Here is a 23,348-nt window from a genome sequence, read left to right on the forward strand (position 1 = left end):
AGGGCAGGAGGCAGGCAGGGGCGAGGGGAGACAGGTGGAGACAAGCAGGGTCCCCTGGGAGCAGGCAAATGGGAGGCATGTGGGAACTCAGAAGCAGTTGGCCTGCTTCCCCAGCACCTGCCCCTCCAAGTGGCCCCAAGCTTGCCTGCCCTACTCAGCAGTGTGACCTGAAAACACCCAATTTCTCCAAAAACTGTCCTCCCACTTATCTCCATCCTCATCCCATGTCTATACTGCGATTGTGGGGAGTTTTACCCTCAAAGGGAGACACAGTTAAGGGACCTGGGTGATGGCAGCCTCGCCTGATAGCAGCACCTGGGCCACCTTCCTCTCCAGCCTGGGCCATCACGGTAACACCTCCCTTCTCCACAGCCACTGATGAAGCTGGACCTAGACCAAAACAGCACTCGAATGTCCCAATCCACTTTAGACGCTGAGCTTGGGGAGCCCTCCAAGAAACAGCCAAGCATGAGGGTCACTTGCATGGGGTTGGCACAGCTGCCCACTGACCTCAGAGCTCCTAGTCCTGACACTTCCACACCAGCTGTGTGATCCCTAGCCTTTTGCTCCCAGGAACTGCAAGACACCCACCCTAAACAGGATGACTTGAAGCTGTACCTGATGAACCAGCGGTGGCTTTCCCTGAAAGGAACCCAGTGATGGAGGTTCCCCTTCTTGAAATGTAAGCAGCTGTGCCTCTAGGGCAGTGATGGCGAACCTATGACACACGTGTCAGAGGTGACATGCGAACTCTTTTGGTTGATTTTCCTTTGTTAAATGGCATTTAAATATATAAAATAAATATCAAAAATATAAGTCTTTGTTTTACTACGGTTGCAAATATCAAAAAATTTCTATATGTGACACGGCACCAGAGTTAAGTTAGGGTTTTTCAAAATGCTGACACTCCGAGCACAAAAGGTTCGCCATCACTGTTCTAGGGCATGGTCTCAACATCCGGGCTGTCTGGGTTCTTGGGAATCTCTGCCCCTCCAGACAAACACTACTTCTACACTGGCCATTTCTAATGCTCTCTAAACCCTGAAACACCTGCTAAGACCCGACCGTCAGCCAACTGTTGGTTTCTCAGTTCTGGATCAGGCATAATGTGTCTGTACTGTCCAGACTGGGGAAATGAAAATCCAAGAACCTCATGATGCACTAAGGCTGTACGTCATGCCGCTGCCTGCAGGCTCTGGACCCCATCCCCAGGCAGCTTTCAGACTGCCTAACTGCAATCCTGCTGCATCTTGGTATTTGTCACATGGCCCCATACTGCTATGCTTGGTTTGAAAAGGACTGCTACTGAGTTAAGAACCACCCAGAACTACCTCAGCTATACAAAAGAAAATTTCCTCCCACCCACAGCAGATTCTGGGGTGCAGGTGGCCAGGGATACTCCAGTCCCAGGGTCACCCAGCAGGCAGGCTGCCCTCAGCTTGAGCCACCAAGGCCCAGAGATCCTTAGAGGGCACCGATCTTTGCTTAAAAGTTAAGATTAGCCCTGACTGCTTTGGCTCAGTGGATAGAGCGTCGGCCTGCGGACTGAAGGGTCCCAGGTTCAATTCCAGTCAAGGGCATGTACCTTGGTTGCGGGCACATCCCCAGTGGGAGGTGTGCAGGAGGCAGCTGATCGATGTTTCTAACTCTCTATCCCTCTCCCTTCCTCTCTGTGAAAAATCAATAAAATATATTTTAAAAAAAAGTTAAGATTAAATAAAACTTGAGCACCTGCTCTGTAAGCTCCAAGAACAACACGCAGGGCCTGCAGCAGGACCAGATAAAGCCCATCTTCTTCCCCTCCTCACTCTCATGGAGTGGGTAGGACAACGCTATGGCTGCATTGTCACAACTGAAGACCGACCTTTAGGCATGACTCATGTTCTCAAATTGCCACCAGCAGACTGGCTACACATCAGCTCTCCTAGAGGCAGGGTGGCTTGGGCAGATTCCCCACGTGCAGTTGTTATTGGCACCACTCCACCCCAGCTTACACAATGCTCTCCACCATTCATCCCGAGAGCTGACAAAAGCACAGGTCCAGACAAAGAAAGAAAGAGACATTTTATTAGCATTGTTACGGCAATGCATTAAATGAAGGGATCCTCAGTGCACAGCCCACCCGAGCTGCAAGCGGATAAATCAGAGAGTGGAACAGATTATTGTACACAAGTGCAGACACAGGATCACCCTGAACCTCAAACAGAAGATTGAAAATCACTTTACAAAAAAAAAAAGTAAGTAAAAATAACACCCATTTTTCTATTTAAAAAAGTGCCAGCTCTTGAGTGGTAGAGCATGGAAAGACCAATCGCTTTAATGCTCAGCTATGCAGCCTGTGGGGGCCAGGCCTGTCTTGGCTTCTAAAGCTTAACTTAAGCATTCCAGAGTTTCCTCTTCTGAAGTACTTCTGTCTACTAATTTATGAACTGTGTCAGTCTAACAGTTAGCCAGCCTTCATCAGTTGTGTTAAGACCAGAGAACCTCCCTTTGTAAGGCTTATATCTGAATCAAGAATGAAGAGAAACTAAACACCAGAACCTTAAAAAGTCAAATGATAGTGGAGCCAGTGCCCATTTAGAAAAGCACTCTTACCCTCCCCCCCTTAAAGATCTACTTTGGTAAATATTAACGTTTAACCAGTTAGCAAAATATTTAACCCCGTTAGCAAAATTAACACCGTCATTGCAATAGTTACTCTTTGTGCATAGTAAATGTTGCAAGATGAACTTCACATTGGATAAAGCAGATCTGAAAATCAGTTTGCAATAAAGTGTGCCTCCCTCAACATCAACCTAAGCTCAGGGAAATGAACAGAGCCCTGCAGCTTCTGCTGGTCTGCGGCCGGGCTAAATCGTCTGGTAGCCAGCATGGCTCCTCTTCCTGCCGATGAGGTAGGCGATGAGGACGATGAGGACCAGCCCTGCCAGGGCACCGCCCACGGCGATGGGGATCAGCATGTTATTCTCATCCAGCTGACATTCTTCCACTGAGGAGACAAGCGAGAACACACCACGTGCACGTGGGTTGTCACCATGTGGACCCCACAGAGGCCTCTCCCTCCTCTCTATCTCTGCCCACCGCCACACCCAGCAGGGGAGGAGGCTCCAATTTCAATCAATCATCACTTGGAGAAGCTCCTACAGAGGTGGGGCATTCTGTGTGGCTAGGAAATTATGGTCAGTGTGCAGTCCTAGGTGCTTGGGCCCTTCTGGACACTGAACTCACCAAACAGCACTTTAATATCCCAATTTAATAGGGGGAAGAGCCACACTACTTGTTAAAAGAATTGCCTTTGCTCAAATAGTGACATGCTCACAGCTGAGACATGCTGGGCACTTTGGAAGCAAGCTAACACAGGAAGGGGAATTTGCTCTAAAACTCTCTTAGGCTGGGAAAGGGAACCTGCACTCCCACCCCCTCCTTGCAACACAGAAGCTGTTAAATATCTAAACAGAACCAAAGCCTGCTGAAGCCCACTCAGAGTCTGAAACGCTGCCTTCAATGCTACTTACCAGACCCAAACTTGTCACCTTCTACCTGGAAAGCCTGGACCCACACTTTGAAAATGTTGACAGAAAAGGCCTCTGTGACCCAAATGTGCTCCTCGGCGTTGCACTTGTAGGAATTCCCCATAGTGGCCTGAAGTGCTCTCAGCGAGCTATTGGAGGCCTGGAAGGTGGGCACTGCAAAGGCATGTAGGCATGTGAGAATTAGTGCTCCGAGACAGCGGGATGGGCAGGGGAATTGTGGAGAATCTTACCTTTGGCGTCAGGAAGAGTCATGTTCAACTGGATTTCTTTCAGAAAAAAACGGCTGGAACTCGCATTCTTAAAGAGAAGAAGATAATCCTTAACCAGTTAACATATTCACACATTTGTTGTAAACTTTGGTAATAAATTTGATCTATCATAGTTCTAAGCTTTAGAATGAAACTGCAGAGTATCATGCCTGTAAAAAGCATCATATAAATATCAAGAACACAAATTCTGATTAGTTCCTTCCACATCTTCTTACATAATCAGATTTTCTGCTAAAAGGACTGAGGAAGCCTTACTCTAAAAAGGTAAACTCTGCTCCCCCACCCCCCAATGTTTACTGAGCTTGAGGAAAGTTAAACTTTATTATGAGAAACCCAACTGTTAAACAGTTCACCAGCATAGTGCATTATAAGTATTCATAAGTTATACTTCTATTCTTCCCATATTTAACTTTCTATATGATTCCTCTTAGGTAGGTATGAAGAAAAGAGGTACAGCGCTGACCGGTTTGGCTCAGTGGATAGAGCGTTGGCCTGCGGACTGAAAGGTCCCGGGTTCGGTTCCGGTCAAGGGCATGTACCTTGGTTGCGGGCACATCCCCAGTAGGAGGTGTGGAGGAGGCGGCTGATCGATGTTTCTCTCTCATCGATGTTTCTAACTCTATCCTTCTCCCTTCCTCTCTGTACAAAATCAATAAAATATATTAAAAAAAGAAAAAAAGAAAAGAGGTACAGAATACAGAGATGCTGCTTCTCGGTAAAGTGGTGAGAGAGGCTGAGCTGAGCTTCCGCCCTGAAGTCACCCCTTCCCTCTCTGCAGCTACACAGACTGTCTGCAGTCTAGTGCTAACAGTGGCAATTGGGCACAGCAGGCACTCTCTAATGTCTGATGAATAAAGGAATGAAGGTCCATTTGTAAACAAGAAAGGGGGAGGGGGAGCTAAGGGTCCAAAAAGACTGACAAAGGGAAGGCAGAGAAAAGACTTATCCTTCCCTGCTCTGGCCAGTTTGGCTCAGCGTTGGCCTGCGGACTGAAGGGTCCCAGGTTCGATCCCGGTCAAGGGTATGTACTTTGGTTGCAGGCACATCCCCAGTAGGGGTCGTGCAGGAGGCAGCTGATAATGTTTCTAACTCTCTATCCCTCTCCCTTCCTCTCTGTAAAAAATAATAAAATATATTAAAAAAAAAAAAGACTTATCCTTCCCAAGGCAGAGCTCTGGGTTTCAGGACCTGTGTTCAGTTTCGTTCTGGCTTGCACATGGTGTGCTCAGCTCAGGCCAGGGGTGGGCAAACTTTCTGACTCGAGGGCCACAATGGGTTCTTAAACTGGACCGGAGGGCCGGAACAAAAGAATGGATGGAGTGTTTGTGTGAACTAATATAAATTCAAAGTAAACATCATTACATAAAAGGGTACGGTCTTTTTTTTTTTTTAGTTTTATTTCGGCCCACGAGCCGTAGTTTGCCCACGGCTGGCTTAGGCACTGTGGCCATGAGGCACCAAGTGCGTGAGCAAACACAGTAGAACAAAAACCACAGTGAGATGCATGCTAAGATGCCAGGTAGGTCTGGCACTGAAGCCCTGAGTGAAGTGAACAGGGACACTCACCTTTCCAAATTGGAAGGCTAGGAAAGTGCTGGCCTCACTCTGGAGCTCTAGGGTCACCTGCTGGGTAGTGCAGCTCCCACCGACTTTGGTGTTATCTGGGTTAATGTTGAATACTCTGGTCACAGTCTACGAAGAAAAGCAAACTAGTTACCATTCCATCTCCCACCCTGGGTCCTCTATTGTTGAAAAACAAAAGCAATCCTAAAAAACAGTAACTTCAAGGTCACTTTCATTTTAACCAAAACTATAAGAAAAACACTAAAAGTTTACGCTAGTGCAGATTTCTGGAATCAAAAACAATTTTTAGCGCTACTTCTGATTGCTACTTTCAAAATGGCCCATACCTGTGGGAAAGGTGTAGCAGATCCTAGTGCCCTTCTCACCCGTCTCCCAGCGGTCACACACTTTACCTTCATCACAAGCAAGTTATTTGACATAGCCCCACAGAGTTTGTCATTAGGGAGAAATATTATTTCAAAGGAAAAGCATAAAAATAACATTTTAATGTCTGAGTGGTAAGAATTAAGCAAAATTTAATATTCTCTCTGGGGTCAACAAACTTGTTCTGTAGAGGCCAAACACTGCACATTTTATGCTTTGTCTCTGTCAGGATGACTTGATTCTGCTGTTTCAGAGGAAAGCTGCCATACTATGACAGGGGTGTGCATGGCTGTGGCCAGTAAGCTAACTTCAGATACAGGCACACTGACTTTTATTCCCTCTGACTTGTATTCTGAAAGGCCTTGCACACACACGGATTTCCAACACTTGTGTGCACCAACACTGCTGCGCACAGAGAGAAAGGGGCTCCTTGGGGCTCAGCCTACCTTGTCGTCCTTCTTCTTGTAGGTGACATTTAGCTGCAGCCCCATGTTGGCAAGCAGACAGGTTCCGTTGGTGCCACTCACGTTGTACTTGTGCACTGAGGGGCTCTCAGGCACTGGGGACGGTGAAGGGTGGGGAGGGGTAGGGTGGGGAGGGGTAGGGTGGGGAGGAGAAGGGTGGGGAGGGGATGACGAGGGGTGGGCAGATGTTGGTGAAGGGTGGGGAGGGGATGACGAGGGGTGGGCAGATGTTGGCGACACTGTTGGAGAAGGTTCATCTTGGATACAGTGCGTCTCTGGAGAAACAAGGAGGGATTAATCATACTGTTCACAGGAAGGAAGGTGAAATTCTGGTTCCTTAAAAACAGGAGCCACAGCAACCCTGAGCTCTAGCTCCCTGAGCTCCTTGTAAACCCCAGACTTTCTCAAATAGCCCCACCCCTCAGAACAGGAGTAAATTATACAGGCAGGCCGGCACTGTTGTCCCATACAGCAGGCTGAGGGGGACGGCAGTGTCCAGTTCCTGTCCCTACTCCTGCCACGTGATGGTTCTAAGTGGACACTTCCGTTTCAGCCTCGGGGCAGCCCCATGCTCACAGATCTATCCTCTGCTGCCTGACAAACCTTCCCTTCCTACGTGCGGTCAAGTTAAAAACCATACCTCTCTCACATGCCAGTGGGACAGTCAGCCACACACCACCTGAAACAGCTCTCTGAGCTATTACTGCTGATGCTGGAAACAGTCACAGAACAGAAGAGGGGCCTGGAGCTCATACGCTCAGGAGGGACAGACAGACACCAGACACACAAACCTAACGCCATCAGCACAAGGCCCATGGGAGAGCAGAGAGGCCTTGGAAGGATAGGTGGCAGGTGGCCCTGCAGGCTGGGACTCAGTGCACAGGGTCGGTCAGCTGCTGTGGGTTTTTATTTGGGGCAGGGTGGTGAGGGCTCCAGCAGGCACTCTCACGTAGGCAGAAGGCCCAGTAAGTGTGAGAGCAAAAATCCCAAAAGAGGAGACAACAATCCAGGACCTGAGGGAGGATGGAGTACAGACAGGCCATGGCAAAGCAACTTGGTGGCCAGAAGTCAGATTTGTGGGGGAGGTGTCTGTGGGGAGAGGCCACATTGTTCCACCAGAGGAGATGCTGAGGAGTTTGAATGGGATTCTGTCCCTCAGAATTTGACCCACCATGATTGTTTACAACAAAAATTTATATTCAAAATCAAAGCAAATGGAACCCACAGTGGAATAGCTCAAAATTTTCTACAGGAATAGACAGGAAGGAGGTGCTTCCTGTGAAGATTTCATATTACTTAACATTTTATAACACCTGCAGCACTTCTAGGATACCACAATTAGATTCTTTCTTTTATCACTTTGTTTCTGTAGACAATCAAGAAGTTGAATATAATATTCATACAATTTCCATCCAATTCTGACTCTTCCCACAGTTTTGCTAGGCCGAGCCAAGGAAGCTGGCTCAGACATCCTTGTAGGGAGCCAGTCAGTAGTTTGTGTAACTCTACCCACCACCTGTTTTCTCTAAATTAAAATGAAACTTCAATGTAACTTTTTCAGTTGCCAATTCTGCCTCCATATCCCATCTACTTAGGGGAGGAGAGATAGAAAACTTCACCCCACAAAACTGTAACACAGGGAAAATTAGACACACTTTCTGGAAAGTTCAATTCACCCAGGATCCCTTCAATCCCTTCCCACAATGTAATCTTAGAGACTAAAGTGCCTTTCTAGACAGAGGATAAAGCCTGGGGAAATACCTCAGAAAGGGTTTAACCTTGGGCTAGTGGTGGTACAGCAAATACTGCCGGAGATGTTCCAACCTAGGGCGTGCTGGCCAACACTGTCCACTTCTTACCCCGAGCTAAGCTACAGGTGGACGTTTTAGTTGCATTTTAAAAAACAGCTCCCTCAGTACTTTAAAACTAGTTACAGAACACAACATAATTAAAACCACACCAAAACAAAAAAGAGAACAGGCCAGTCTCCAAGTTCTGGTCTAGATGGCTGCACCAAACAACTGAGGGAAAGTAACCTACACTGAGATTTGACAATCACCCACTGTGTTCATAAAGCCGGTTACAAAATATCAACTGGGAAACATGAATAAACACCCTTAGATCTTATCCCTAGTCAGAAAATTGCAGAACTTTAGAAATCTGTAAGGATAAAATGCCCTCTTCCTTCTGAGTTATAAATGCAAAGTCCACTCTCTAACCAATAACAAAGCCCTTCCTGCAGAAGGCTCATAAACAAGCCACAAGGGAGATAATCCTGTATAATAAAACCCTAATATGCAAATTGACCGAATGGCAGAACGACCGGTCGCTATGACGTGCACTGACCACCAGGGGGCAGACGCTCAACGCAGGAGCTACCACCAGCCTGAAGGCCCCAGGCCAGCCAAGGCGGGTGCCAGCGGGGGACCCCTGATCGCCCCACCGGTCGCCCTGCAGAGGGAGGCAACTGATGGCAGCAGGATGCAGGGCCCGCGAGCGGGTGGCGCTAGACCAGCCAAGGCAGGTGCCAGTGGGGGCACCCCAATCACCCTACAGATCGGTCCTGATTACCGGCCAGGCCTAGGGACTCTTACCTGTGCACGAATTTCGTGCACTGGGCCTCTAGTCACAAATAAAATGCACTGAATATATTCAGTGCCACCTGTGGGAAGGCCTCTGGAAAGACTAGGGGATCCAGAAGTTGCTACTGGGTCACCATTAGTTTTCCCCACAAAGAAAACAATGGGAGAGGAGGGTGAAGAGCTGTGCAGATGCCTGTATGAGACTCACCCCAAATCCATTAACCCAGTGTGGGCTTGGGCCCAGAAATCCAATTCTGATGAACAGAGTGAGACTCATTCACCTGGCTTTCTCCAGCCTCCAGAGAGAGCATTCCAGAATGATAATCATCTACCCTACTTTGCAGACCTTCAGGAAAGAAAATACCTGATTTTCTTCAGAACTTATCCTCATCAACAAAATTGACAGGAAAGTCAGTGCAGCCTTGGCTTGTCATTTATTTCCTTTTAAAATAAAATCTCTAAATAGCTGAGGTTTTTATTTGGTAAAAGGATACAAATGTAAAGGCAAAATAAACAAGGACTTTCTGGACAAGGTGACTACTACACTACTGTTAAGTACAAACACAGAAGCCCACTCTAATGACCTGAACATACAGTTTATCTAATAAAAATTTTACCCTGATGCACCAAAGTTGTGGGTTCGATCCCTGAACAGGACACATACAAGAACCAACAAATGAATGCATACATGGGTGACACAACAAATTGTATTTCTCTCTCTCTCTCTCTCTCTCTAAAAGTCAATAAATAAAAAAATAAAAATAAAACTTTACCCAGGTTTTTATAACCAAAAATTTAATGATTTATTGCAAACGTGTTAACTCAACAATTTATTAAGGATCCATGAGTAGAACAGAGTAGGGGATATAAAAATATGCTTAACATATTTGGCTTGGGATCTTTTCCTTGAAACAGGGAATTCAGTTGACAAGAAAAATATTTAAAAGTACCTAAAGCACGGCTGGTGTAGCTCAGTGGTTGAGTGTCAACCTATGAACCAGGAGGTCACGGTTCAATTCCTGGTCAGGGGACATGCCTGGGTTGTGAGCTTGATCCTCAGAGGGGGGCATGCAGGAGGCAGCCGACAGATGATTCTCTCTCATCATTGATGTTTCTGTCTCTCTCTCCCTCTCCCTTCTTCTCTATGAAATAAATAAAAATATTTTTAAAAAAAAACAACATGAAAGTACCTACAAACCACTCTGGCCAGTTTGGTTCAGTGGATAGAGTGTTAGCCCGAGGATTGAAGGGTCCCAGGTTCAATTCCAGTCAAGGGCACACACCTTGGTTGCAGGCTCGATCCCTGGCCCTGGATGGGGTGCATGCAGGAGGCAACCAATTGATGTGTCTCTCTCACATCTATGTTTCTCTCTGTCTCTCCTCCTCCCTTTCCATTCTCTCTAAAAATCAATAGAAAAATATCCTCGGGTAAGGATTAATAAAACAAAACAAAGTACCTAAGAATTAAAGGAGTGAAACTGGCACAAAAGGAGATAAAAAATGAGAAATGGCTCAATTCTAATAGAAATCAAGTATTTTAAAGCAATTTATGCTGTTTTGGTAATACATGAGGTTAGTTATGCCAAATCTCATACTTTTAGGGAAAATGATGGTCTCTTTAACTACAAAATAACATTAATAGCAACCATTGTCAAAAAATACCCAGTAAGATACTGAGAATAGATAAAAAATAGTATAATGACATGCTGGCTGGCTAGGTTCCCCAAGGATCAGACTCTGAGTTAGGTTCATAATAAGTTGAGTAACCTCGCAACATGTTAGCAGTTGAGCTTTAAAAACAATTCAGATTGCCCTGGCTGGTTTGGCTCAGTGGATAGAGCGATTCCAGTCGGGGGCACATACCTTGGTTGCAGGATCCTCCCCCGCCCAGGCCCTGGTTAGGGCATGTGCAGGAGGCAACCAATCGATGTATTTCTCTCACATCCATATTTCTCTCTGTTTTTCCCTCTTTCTTCCACTCTAAAAAAATCAATGGAAAAATTTCCTTGGGTGAGGACTAAAAAATTCAGATTAACTTCATTAGGTATATAAAATGTCTAATAACTATTTTGTATACCTGAAAGTAGTATAACATTGTATATTAACTAATTGGAAAGTAAATCTTAGGTCATGTTATCAATTACTATAGTGTATAGTGTAGACCCTTCCTTAAGGAACATCAGTCCTGCCAAAACCGGTTTGGCTCAGTGGATAGAGCGTTGGCCTGCGGACTGAAAGGTCCCAGGTTCGATTCCGGTCAAGGGCATGTACCTGGGTTGCGGGCACATCCCCAGTGGGAGATGTGCAGGAGGCAGCTGATCGATGTCTCTCTCTCATCGATGTTTCTAACTCTCTATCTCTCTCCCTTCCTCTCTGTAAAAAATCAATAAAATATATTAAAAAAAAAAAAAAAAAAAAAAGGAACATCAGTCCATATTTGAGATCCAGAGGCTCCCCACCCAGCACCTCCACCCTGAACAGCAGCCTGCGTATCCTAGGACCCAGGATACTGAAGGATCAAATCCTATAAAACAGTGTGTCAAGCAGGAAGTCACGGTTGTGTGAGAGGTGATGTATGAGCAGCTCTCGACTTCACCCAGCTTTCCTGCCAATGATGAGAGAAGGAAACTTCGATTTCTACAGGATATTCATGTACCTGGTAACTTTAGGATGCTTCTTAACCCTCCTCAGCCAAGTAGAATTTACTAAGAGAGTGCTCTAGTGTCTTTGAAAAAGAAGATTTCCTTTCTAAAGTACATACATATTGGCACAGGTGGATTTAACAAAACTGAATCAAGCTTTGGTAAGAGGGGGCAACCACGAAACATGGGGAGGTGGGTATGATGTCTTAGACCCGTCCAGTGAGGGTGAGCTCAATGACCAAACTTCTTACCACCAACTTGAAGGAACATGGTGGGTGGCACCCATGAGCTCCAAATAACCCAGGACTCGCAGGTTGGAAGGCCAAAACCCCAAAGCCCCAGGTAACCCCATGCAGGACATGAGAGAAATCTCTACTTTCCATTCAATTTTGTTTTGAACCTAAAGCTGCTCTAAAAAATAAAGTCTATTAAAAAAAAAAAAGCAATTAATTAACCCCAAAACAAAATTAGTCCCTCTACTGTCACATCTGTTCTTAGACTAGAAACGGTAGTCCTGTTACAGGGCTCCACTGCCTGTGTGATCCCCGGTGGCGTGACACCTCACTTCAAAGCACCATACTGGGGAGCCCGCTAGGGGAGGACTGGTCATCTCTGTGCTCGGAAGCCTTTGAAGCAAAAGAAAACAAGTTGGAAAGTGAGGAGCTGTATCTCGGCCACTTTCAGGCCCAATTTTAGTGAGGTCCCTGCAATGAGCCAGCAAGCCAGAGATGCAATGATTTCCTAAGACCTGACAGATTTTGCTTTTCCCTTTTTCTGCTCTTGAGACCTGAGCCAGAGACTGATACAACCCAGATGTATTTGGCTAGGTATGAAACCCAGGTAGTTGGGAGATTTATCACTGTGAACACAAATAACTTCAAGTATTTAGTTTGTTGATCTAACCGCCACTGGCTTAGCTACTGTCTGACTAAAGTCACCTTTCATATGCCTGAGGAGGTGCACCTTAGAGTGTGCACACACCGAGACCTACTGCCTTCAAACACTGCTCACGCCAACACAAGAGGAAAAGTCCTCGCACTCCATCAGCCCTTCCTTGGGAAGCTGCACGCTCACCCAGCCCGCCACGCCCAGTTTGAGAAGAGGCTGCTTGGTGGAAAGGTCAAGCCCACTTCCTTCAGAATCTCCTGCTGCTCCAGCTTGCGCAGGTCTCCACTGGTAAGCCCTGCACACTTGCTACTAGTTGTATTTCTCCCAGTTACACTTGGTTTCTTTTAGTCCTAGCTTTGTTACTAACACTCTTCCCATTAGGTCAGGGGTCAGCTAATTTTCTCTGTAAGGGGCCAGATACTAAACATTTTAGACTTTGTGGCTGTCGGGTGTCTGTTCCAACTCAACTCTGCCACCATGAACATGAAAATGGCCACAGAAATAGGTGAGTGAATGATCATGGCTATGTTCCAACAACACTTTAGTTATGGGCACTGAAACCTGAACTGCAAAGAATTTTCCCGTCATGAAATATTATTTTCATTTTTTTTAACCTTAAATTTTAAGCATAAAAACCATTCTTAGCTTACTGACTATACAGAGACCAGAGGCAGGCTGGACCAGGCCTGCAGCCCAGTTTGGCAGCCCTGCTAGGAGTACCCCTGTCTCTGAGGACTGTAACAAGCTGCACAAAAGGGCTGACTGGTTCATCCTGCTAATTAGCTCTGGGATGGTGCAAATTAGCCACTCTCCAACAGTCACTCTGAGCCTTCAAGCAAGACCACCAGGGAACCATGCAAATCAAAGGCCCAGCAGGTCTAAAGAGTAGAAGGAGGTTGGGGAAATATATGATGATAGAAGGAGACCAGACTTGGGTGGTGAACACAAAATATAATATGTAGATGATATATTATAGCATTGTACACTGGAAACCTACATGATCTGATTAACCAATGTTACCCCAATAAATTCAAAAAGATTAGAATGAGGTGCTACCCTTAACACACCCTCTAGCAGGCAGAGACAACTTCCCCAAGGCAATCAACCCCTTATCCCCTCACTCTTTAGAAAAATGACATTAATCTGTTAGTTGATTAGTGGAATTTGGGGAAGAGAATTTTCTTAAGTCATAGTAAAATGACAGCCCTATTTATTACTTACTCTGTGCCAGGCACTGAGAGACCCACTTTGCATAAATTTCCTTTAATTCTAACAACCTTCTAACACAAGTTATTATCCTTATTTTACAAGTGAAGGAAATGAGAGGTTGACTACCTTAGCCAAGACCATGGAGCTGGGTTGGCAGGTGCCTCGTGGGGTGTGAGGGTGTATGTAATGATACCCTCAGAAAGGCACTCCTAGTCCTTTCACCATCTGGCCCTAGGGTCTGCCTGAGCTCCCTGGACTCCATTAGCTCTAACAAGGGAAGACCCAGAGAGGCTTAACTGCTTTGCCCTTTTACCCTTTTTGATCAATTTTGTCCTCCCTAATCTAAAGAGGTCATCTCTAAAGAGAAAAAAGGTTTGGTGGACAGCTCTTCTAAGACAGAAGCTACCTGCTCTGTCCCCAGCTATACAGATGCTCATCCGTGTGGGAAGAGCTCAGGAGATTTATCTCAGTGCTGCGGCAGATGCAATGGCGTGAGCACACTCTGCCTGCACAAGCTTCCTCGGCACACCAGGAAGTGGCATCGCCCGCCTAAGCTGACCTCCTAGAGCCCCTACATAGTACCCTGATCTTTCCTACTATTGGTTGCCCTATGGATGTTGTAAACTTCTGATTGGTCTGGAATGTTATATATACTGCTGCACTCACACAATAAAGTTGGATTTGCGTCACTGAACCGTCCCCGGAGTCGGGCATGCTTTGTTAGGACTCCGTTCGGCCTCACCCCCGCGGACCCCCTGTATCACATCCGTACATAATTCTCCCAGGCACCAGAGCACAAAGCTGCTTCTGCGTTCAGTGAAGTCAGACTAATGACATTAGGGCCAAGGGCAGGGTCTTACCTTCCTTGCTGAAGCTATCATTTGAAAGGTATGCCTGGATGGTGGCATCAATGAACGTGACAGTGACATTATTCATGTGGATCTGGTTGCTGCTCACACATCTGTATTTTTTATTTATGTCTGCCATGATGTCAGGTATGGATTCTGCAGTCTTGGGTCCTAGAAAAGAATAACATTTTAATTACTTAGTTAAAAGTAATTTTAGACACTACTCCAAACCAATTTTCTTCACTTCATATTCGGTCAAGTTTTGTTCTTACCCTGGGAGCTTGCATTGGGGAAAATCTGTGTGTCGGACAAGTTATAAACAAAGCGCATCATCTGGACACTGTAACGTGTAGTATTTCTTGTGAAATTGAGGGTCAGTGTATGTCCGTTTCCAAAAGCAATGATGAGACTGGGGTTAGAAGCATTCTCTTTACCACAGGAGCTGCTATTTAATGCTTCTGCACCAGGTGGCAGTTTGAAGGTCGAATTCTAGAACAAACACAATGTCAACAGAACCCAATTAGAATGTAGGTTATTAAAGGGATTAAGAAACACTAAGTAAAGATCTTTTGAAAGTATGACATAAACTCAGTTCCTCAGTTCCATCTCAGATGCCACTGTTAAGGTATTTTTAATATAAACAAAAAACACAAAGAAAGTCAGCATTACATTTCAGTAAGAGAAGCAATTCAAGCCCTGGCTAATGTGGCTCAATTGGTTGGAGCATCGTCCCCTGCACCAAAAGGCTGCCTGTTCCATTCCCAGTCAGGGATATACATACCTAGTTTGCAGATTTGATTTCTGGTGGGAGCACGTTGATGTTTCTCTCACATCAATGTTTCTTTCTCTCTCTCTCCGAAGATCAATAAAACCATACTCTCGAGTGAGGATTAAAAAAATAAAGTAATTCAAGTGCTAGAAGAAGTTGACTTAATTTTTCATATTACAAATTCTTCAATAATATAATTTTAACTTTCAACAGAATAGAATTAAAACTAAAATTATCTTAGTAAACTCAAATAATTAACATTGGGTTTCAAGATAAAGTGTGTATTTTTATTTGAAAAAGGCTATTACTACTTGTTTGCCATAGAAATGTTTAGAGTATGTCTCTTTAAGGTGTTTACACAGAATTGTTTTAATTTACTATTATATGCAAACAAACAACTAGAAAACAACCTACTGTCCATCAAAATGAACTGGGCTGATTAAAAGAACTATGGTTAAGCTGCATGCGAATGCTGTCCTAAAAAAAGACAGAACTACACGAGGTGACGAAGACATGCTTTGCGAAATAGTGAGGCACATGACTGCATAGGGATGATCCCATTTGTGTAATAATTAATCTATAGCAAGACAGTATTTTAAAAATCCAAGCACAAAATATAGTGAATAGAAATTAAAATAAAAGGTGCTCAGACAAGTCTTTAGAATTTGAGACTTTTCTACAGAACAAAACCTTCCCAGTTTTCTTCTATTTTGACAGAGACCACATTTGTATCTAGACCAGTACAAATGAATTAATGAGGCTGAGCAGCTGGCACAAAGTCCAGAGCGCTCTAAAGAAACTGCTGATCTTCCCAGCAATCCTGGGCCCCACTGCTGCCCTTTGAGTGGTAGTAAAAAAATATGATGCTATCGAAATGGAGATAAAGAAAAATGGTGGTTACAAGAAGGAATTGAAATAAAATTTGAATTAAGAATATATTTAAAAGAGTACATGGTAAATAGAATAAGTGAAATGTCATTAATAGGTAACTGATGAAAGAAGAAATACAAACAAATGCTGTTTGTTAGAAATCTAGGAAATGCAAAAGCCTATCCTGTAGAAGTACAGAGTTGTTTTAACAAAACAACCAAAAACCTTTTAATCAAATTAGCACAATGCTCATGGCACTGCACATCAACTGTTTATATACAATTGTGGAGTGTTAATAGTTCATATAGAGTAAATTCCACAGATATACTTAACTACAAATAGTGGGATGGTTTAACAAATTAGGTTGATTAACATAATGAAGTATTACAAAAGATAATCACAAAGAAAACTGGGGAAAAATGCTCATAGTAAAATAGTGAAAGCAGAGCACAAAACGGTTTGTATATTTTGACTGGAACTTCAGTATATAAACAGCACAGGCTACTGAGGAGCTGAGAAGGAACTATGCATACATCAAGATAACTATGACAAGGAGGGATCATTTTTCAAACATTTGAAAATTTTTAATAATCTCTCTTTCATGTGCGAACACACACACACATGCATGCACGTACACATGTGCTGTTTCCTACCTTGGAGCCACTCTGGGTATTATAGCTGGTCAAGAAGTCAGCAGAGAAGTTGGCCATTATGCAAGCTGTCCCGTTGCCATCCTTCACCACAAAGAACACTGCTGATGCACCATACACAAGGCCTGCTAACTCCAGGAGAGACAAAAATTACCAAACATCTCTAAGAAAATACCTGAGATATTTCTGTTGTCTTTAACTGTAGCAATAATGGATTTTGTTAGAATACTGATCAGGAAGTCACATGTTAATTTCTGGGTTACCACGGGCATAAGTGCTCTACATTGGTTCCTCAGGAAATTCCATGGGGTCATGGAGGCACAATTCAACCTAAATATTGACCTTCTACAGAAATCCATGGAAGAGCTGATGGTATCTTTCACTGTAGACTTAGACCAATATTTAAAGTTAGATATGTTTTTACTTCCCATGGACTGGTGGTGTGGAAGAAAAGTCATGGACTCAAAGATCCAAGATTTTTGCCCGATTTCAGAAAGGTTCTAAAAAAACAGTAATTAAGTTGAGCCAGGACTTGGCTGTGTGACCTTAGGACTTCAGTCAATCTGTCTAGGTAGGGCCTCCATATGTCAGGGGCATGGGACAGAGTGAAACTCTCATGGGTCTTTTGAGCTTGAGAGTGATCACTGCTAAATATACCTCTTTAAGTAAGTTCTCAGGGCCAGTGCCATCTCTGGCTTCTTCATATCCCACCACCCTGATCAAGCAGTTTACTAGCAAATGTAATCTGATCAGCACAGTACAGAAGTAGGTAATTTTACAAGTGGTACATTTTAGCACATTGTTCTTTCATAGATGGGTAAAAATAAGTATTTTCACTAGTTCTAAAACCAAAGAGTTGTCAGCCATCAGTGTACTATAACATTCAGAAGTGGTGTGCTCCTCTCTTCCCTCCTCCCCATCTCTGCTGCTACAAGCTCCTACACGCCCTTTACCAAGCAAGCATTTCCACACCTGGCTCTGATCACTCTAAGGGTAAAATATGACTTGCACATTCTGAAGGCAGCATACTCAGAGGACACTCAATTAATATGTCATTCTAAATCCCTTGTCCCTGGCAAAGTAAATGTCTCCAATGAAACCAATTCATTTTACCCTTGAGATTTTCACAAAACAAAATCTTTAGAGCCAACAATTCAAGCCTAAAGTAAAGGGTATAGCCAGAATCCTCACATATCTTCCCATAAGCCTCTGGTAAAGGAAATACCAAAATCCATGTGCATAAAGAAAAGTTGCTACACCAAAATGAAGCAAACTATGGTAGACTGGAAAACCTGTGCACATTTTTTTTTGGTCTGTTTTGATTTGCAAATTTTTAACCCATCTCTGAAATACTTGGGCAAGATTATACTAAAAGCATTTCCAATAAATTGAATATTTTATTTAAAAGTTAGAGAAAGTTATTCCATAACTTGTTTTTGACACAGTAAAGATTTTTAAAACACGTGCTTTCTGAGAGGATGGGTAAGCATACCAGAGGGAGAAGCAGGGCCGGCAGGCAGAAGCAAAAGCGTGTTAAAGCATGGGCGCTTTCCCTGGGCCACTGCCTGCCCTGTGCATATGCTTCCTCAGGCCTAGCCCTGGTCCCTCCGCTGGAGAGTCTGTCATATTCAATCACATGTGACATGGGCACAGCAGGTCCCTGTCTCCCATGGGAGCACACATAGGTCAGTTCTCAACAAGCTGCCCTTTGATAAAACAGTTCCTGAATCATTAAAAAAAAAAACTTTCTACTGACTCAAAGCACTTCATTAGTAAACATTTCACATTAAGTACCTTTCAATCATACAATTTTTTCATTTAGAAATATGTTGAGCTGATCTTTCAAAGAAAAACAAAGTATTACTAAAACAATATAAGCTTTAGCAGCACTAGATGCTCACATTTATTCTGGAAAGGCCCAGAAATGTCCAATTATTAAAACAAGAAACTTACCCCAGAAGCCAATTTTGATCCAGAGAAAAATGTCTACAAGAGGATTAGAACATAATATTCTGAGAGATTATTATGTATGTTAATGATCATAAGTTTATTTTTTTTAAAGAATTCTGTAACAGTGGCAGTTGGTGAGGAAAAAAAGACTCTTGTCAAGCCAGTTAAAATGTTTGCAGTAATCTGAGGGGTGTCCCTCTCAAAAGTCAGCTCCCTGGCCTACTGGCAACTGCTAATCTCTAGCAGTACTTCACTCAAATGAGAACTCGACCATTTCTCCAGGGGTTAAATAAAGGATAACTTTGTCCTATTCCTTTAAAATATTCCTAGTTGTAGAAATTCCATGTTTAAAAACAAATGCGGCTATCGGAAACATGCTTGCTTGACAGTAAGAGAGATCTTGGTTCTATGACAGACTCCCCCACTACCATGTGACCTTGGGCCAGTAGCAACTACCAAACCCTGGGTTTAGGTACCTGCAAAATGGAAATAAGAGTGCTGACACAACAGGGTCATTAGAGCGTCAAATTGAGCCAACAACATGCAGTGTGTTCAGTACAGGGCATTAGCACTGACTATATTAGCTAATATTATTTAAACATTCAGTGCTATACAGACCTCATCTATCAAGTTCATCATTGAATCCTAGTACCTGACACAAAATGTCAATTATTTTATTTAACAAGCACTTGTAATGCACTTGCTATGTGCCAATTATAGCTCCAAGCACATCACTGATAAATTATCATGACAATCCTAATTGGTAGACATATTCTGACTCCTTTACAGATGTAGAGACTAAGGCAGAGAGATGTTAACTGACTAGTGCAAGGTCACACAGCTAGTGAGTGGTAGAGCCAGGTCTGCTGACTCAGAGCATGTTCACCCATGCTAGTGTGGGCTGGCTGCAGGGTGAGTGCCATGGCTGAACCATACTTTCTCTCCAGCACTTACTCGTTGAGCAAGCAAATATGCTTTAAATTATGAAACACTCACTTTTGAAATGAACCACAATCCCTAGAGGCGGGGCATGAGTATGTAGATTTCTAAAAAGCTGACTTATGCATGTTTGGTTAGAGACCACTACTGTAAAACTGGACATCTCTGTATGTATGTACTGAGCACTTACTATGTGTGAGGCATGAGCTGGGCTGTAAGATGGGGAAGGGAAATACACGTGTAAAAATAATCGTAACTCAGCTGAATCAATGCTCTAGTAAAAGAACATGCTGTAGCACGTAGTCAAGTTCTGTGGACGCAAACAGAGCGAATACTAATACTGCCTGGAATGGGACTGCAATTTTGTAAATAGCATGTAAATTCAAAATTATGAACCCAAAACATTTCGATCTCAAATCTACCAAAGAATTTGGTTGCAAACTTGGGATAACTGACAAAACTCCCACAAGCAAGTATAACATTAATTAGCATAAAAGCTAATACTTCCTTCCTATCAGTGGTCGCCAACCTTTAGGACCTCACGGACCACTGGCGACCGCTGTAGTGAGTTCTTCATTTGGAAAGGGAAAGGAAGCCACCTGGTTGACATCAATGGTTTAAAGAGTCACACTCAATTATATTATGATACAAAAGAAGGTGTAAGTAGTTTCTACTCATTAATGCAGGAGGAATTAGTAATTTAGAAGCTTGTTCTATTTTTAGAAAATATGCTTTTTGGTGAAATTGTGCATTAAAAATCAACATTTTTTTAAAAAAATAGACCTAAATCCAAGTTAATGGACCTTTTTAAAAAGTTAGATTTTAGTTGAATATAAAACTTAAAAGATATGATGCAATGGGCATTAAAAAGCTAATTACATACACAATACTCCAAGTTATTGCAATGTAGAGAACTTATGAACTTCCCCTCTTCATTTTTAAGATGAGTTCTTAAAACATGAAACAAAATATCCAAGTCCTAATGCTTGTGAGCTCTTCTAATAAATCACAATGCAGCCGTTCTGGCATGACAAAACTTATTCCAGCAACTCCTCTTGTAACACCTGCCAGTGAAGGGCAAGGCTTCAGGTTTACTGCTGGAATAAGGTCATCGCTTGTGGCTCTTGCAGCTCAAAGAACGAATTTTACATAACAGGCAAAACGAAAACGGCAACCCAAAATCTATTCGATCACAATGAACAGAATTTTAGAGTAAGAGGAAACTTAAGAGGTATCTAAAGAATGTGTGGGCAGGAAATGTGTGTGTGTATCTATTTAACTCACGTGAACCCCCCTATTTCAGATCCTAGCCCTTAGATAAGTCTTCCCGTTTTATTTGGGAGCGAGTGAGACAGAGTGGCATACACAGATGGCCTCTAAACAGACTTCAAATCAAGCCATGTCATGATTACCGTTCAACAAACAGCACATATTCCTCTTTCTTATTAGGACAAATGAAAATAAAATCCCTCCATCAGTCAAGTACTGAGCACCCACCGATTGCTTCTATGAATTACACAGAGTGGGGGAGGGCCACCCGCATTTTGGCTCACGGGCACCAGCACACAGAACAGCGGCAGCAGCTCTTCACAAGGACTCACTAGATGCGAGCACTGCCATCGAGAAGCCGAGGCCTGGTCCTGCCTCGCAGGTCGCCCCCCTCCCCCCCATGAGCTCTCCTAAACTCCTAAGGGTACCTTTAAGTCCTCCCAACACAAACTTAAATTCGCAGCAACATGTGAGCGCCGCAGGCCCTCCTGAAACACAGGCAAAGGTGAAAGCACCAAGGACGAACTCCACAAGGCCAGGGTCGCCACGCCGCCTAGTCTCTCTCGGTTCGCACCCGTGTGGGAAGCGGCACCAGGTGGGCCGCCCGCTGCGAGCACCGAGGGACCGCGCGGGTCCTGAGGTCTCGGGGCGCAGAGCCTCACCTGGACCTCAGGCCGAGCCCACACTCGCCCGGAAGTTACAGAAACAAAGCACACTTTCCAGAAACCACCAAGTCACCCAACTCTCACCCACTCCACCTCCCAGAAAACGAGTTCAGTGGCCCGAGGGCGGAGCAGGCCCGCGGCTGAGACCCTCGCCCCTCCCTCGTCCGCCTCTCGGCCCCCGGACCCGACTCCCCAGTCGGCGACCAGCGGGCTCCGGCCGGACCCCGGCGTGCGGACCTGGGCGTGTGCGGGGACGACTGCGGGTCCGCCCGTCCCCCGGGCCCAGCCCGCAGCTCCCGGACTTTGTAGCCCCCGGGACTCCGTGTAGTTCTCCCCCCACTCCACCCCACCCCCGGAGACACCCTCCCCGCAGGGCTCCCATGCTCCCGAGCCCCACCGCGCAGCCCACTGCCCTCTCGCACTCCGCCCTCCCCGCAGACGCCCGCTGCTGGCCTGACCCTCACCGAGTAACAGCAGGAGCAGCGGCTGCCGCCGGGCGCCACCGGGGGCCGCCATGGGCACCAGGGCCACGGGATCGAGAGCCCCGAGGGGTCGGGTGGTGGGGCCGCCGGAGGATGGGCGCAGGGGAAAACGCTGGGGGCCGGGGTAAGAGCGGCAGATCCCTCGGTCAAGAGGCCCAGCAGCTGCGATGCTCGCGGCAGAAAAGAGACCCTGCGGCCGGCGGCGCCCGTCACGTGAAGCGTCGCCTCACCCACGCCATCACGTGACCTCCCAGATCTCGCGAGAGTGCGCGGTGGCCGGCGGCCGTGCGCCTTCCAGCGCGGGGTCCTCCTCGCGCGCGGCGCTCGCTTCCCACTGGCCCTGCAGTCGGGTGCGTGACACCGCCAGGCGGGTGATCGCGGAGCCGCGTGACTCGGGCCCGGCTCCAAGGTCCCTGGCCCAGTTCTCCGCGCGGCCCGAGGCGGAAAGTGGGCGGTGGCTCGGGGTAGAGGAGGCGTCCCGGGAGCCTGCAGGTGAGGGGGCGGGAGGCGGGGCTGTAGGGGGTACCTGAGCCACCAGCCGGCGGCCGCCAGCGGTTAAGATGAGTGTGAACCCAGGGACGTGCCGAGGGGTCGGCGCGGTGGAGACTCGCCCTCCTAGTGACCCAGCGACTGTGAGGGGGTTCTCGGCGAGGAGAGGACTGGTCCCACCCGCGAGGAGCGAGGCTTTCCGCAGGAAGGAACGTTCTTGGGGGATTAGGTGGTAGTTAGGACGCGACATCCCGACGCTTCTAACGTTGGGTCTCCTCCACTCCACTGTTCTCACGGAGGATGAACGCGAAGGTTAGGAAGGAGGTGGGATGGTTGAGCACGCTTTGTGAATAGTACACTTCATATTTGAAATCAACACAAAAATCCTCTTTTTAAACACAAAGTACAGAATTTACTTAGACAAAAATCTTACTTGGAGGAGATTCAGAGGTTACGGTGCTCCCCAGCCGTGACACCCGCCTGGAGATGAACAGGAGTGGGGTGGCGTTTATCACAAGAGTTAGGAAGCCCCAGTCCGTTCCGCAGAACCCATCCATTCCGCAGACAAGGAAACCGCCGGCTCTGTTTCTGGAACCTTCCCTCCCTCCATCCCTCCTGCCTGTGGTTTGTCTGGACCAGAGACTCTCTGTTCCCTTTCCCTTTCCTCCTCCTGCTGCCCAGTCCCTGGCCCCGTCACGCTTACCCTCCCCTGATTCGAGCCTTCGCTGCCTTGCCCCTCCTTCCTGATCGTGGCATCGCTTTTTTCCTTCGTTCTTAAATTTATTCGCTTTTTGTAGATGTTGTCCAGTTTCCCTTCCCTTCCCTCCAGCTTCTAACATGGAATCAGCTAGAAAAAGTCATGAAGCGGAGGAGCCAATGGGCT

General features: G+C 45.6%; 1 protein-coding gene across 2 annotated transcripts; it reads right to left on the reverse strand.

The window, feature by feature from the left end:
* Positions 1-2,050: 2,050 nt before the first annotated feature.
* On the reverse strand, positions 2,051-22,176 carry LAMP1 (lysosomal associated membrane protein 1). Of its 2 annotated transcripts, none has more exons than XM_070408558.1 (9): positions 21,959-22,176; positions 16,675-16,796; positions 14,655-14,871; positions 14,395-14,553; positions 6,196-6,488; positions 5,369-5,494; positions 3,764-3,830; positions 3,516-3,686; positions 2,051-2,989 (listed from the first exon to the last, which is right to left on the reverse strand). In XM_070408558.1, the coding sequence occupies exons 1-9, from the start codon at positions 22,008-22,010 to the stop codon at positions 2,850-2,852; spliced, it is 1,347 nt and encodes a 448-aa protein (XP_070264659.1). In that variant the 5' UTR covers positions 22,011-22,176; the 3' UTR covers positions 2,051-2,849. The 2 variants fall into 2 exon arrangements, with proteins under 2 accessions (XP_070264659.1, XP_070264660.1); XM_070408559.1 differs by having other exon boundaries at positions 16,675-16,799; positions 21,959-22,174.
* Positions 22,177-23,348: the final 1,172 nt, after the last annotated feature.

The sequence above is a fragment of the Myotis yumanensis genome, unplaced genomic scaffold, assembly GCF_028538775.1.
Source record: "Myotis yumanensis isolate MYYU_CA2020_CCGP unplaced genomic scaffold, mMyoYum1.0.hap1 SCAF_3, whole genome shotgun sequence".
Classification (NCBI taxonomy): Eukaryota; Metazoa; Chordata; class Mammalia; order Chiroptera; family Vespertilionidae; genus Myotis; species Myotis yumanensis.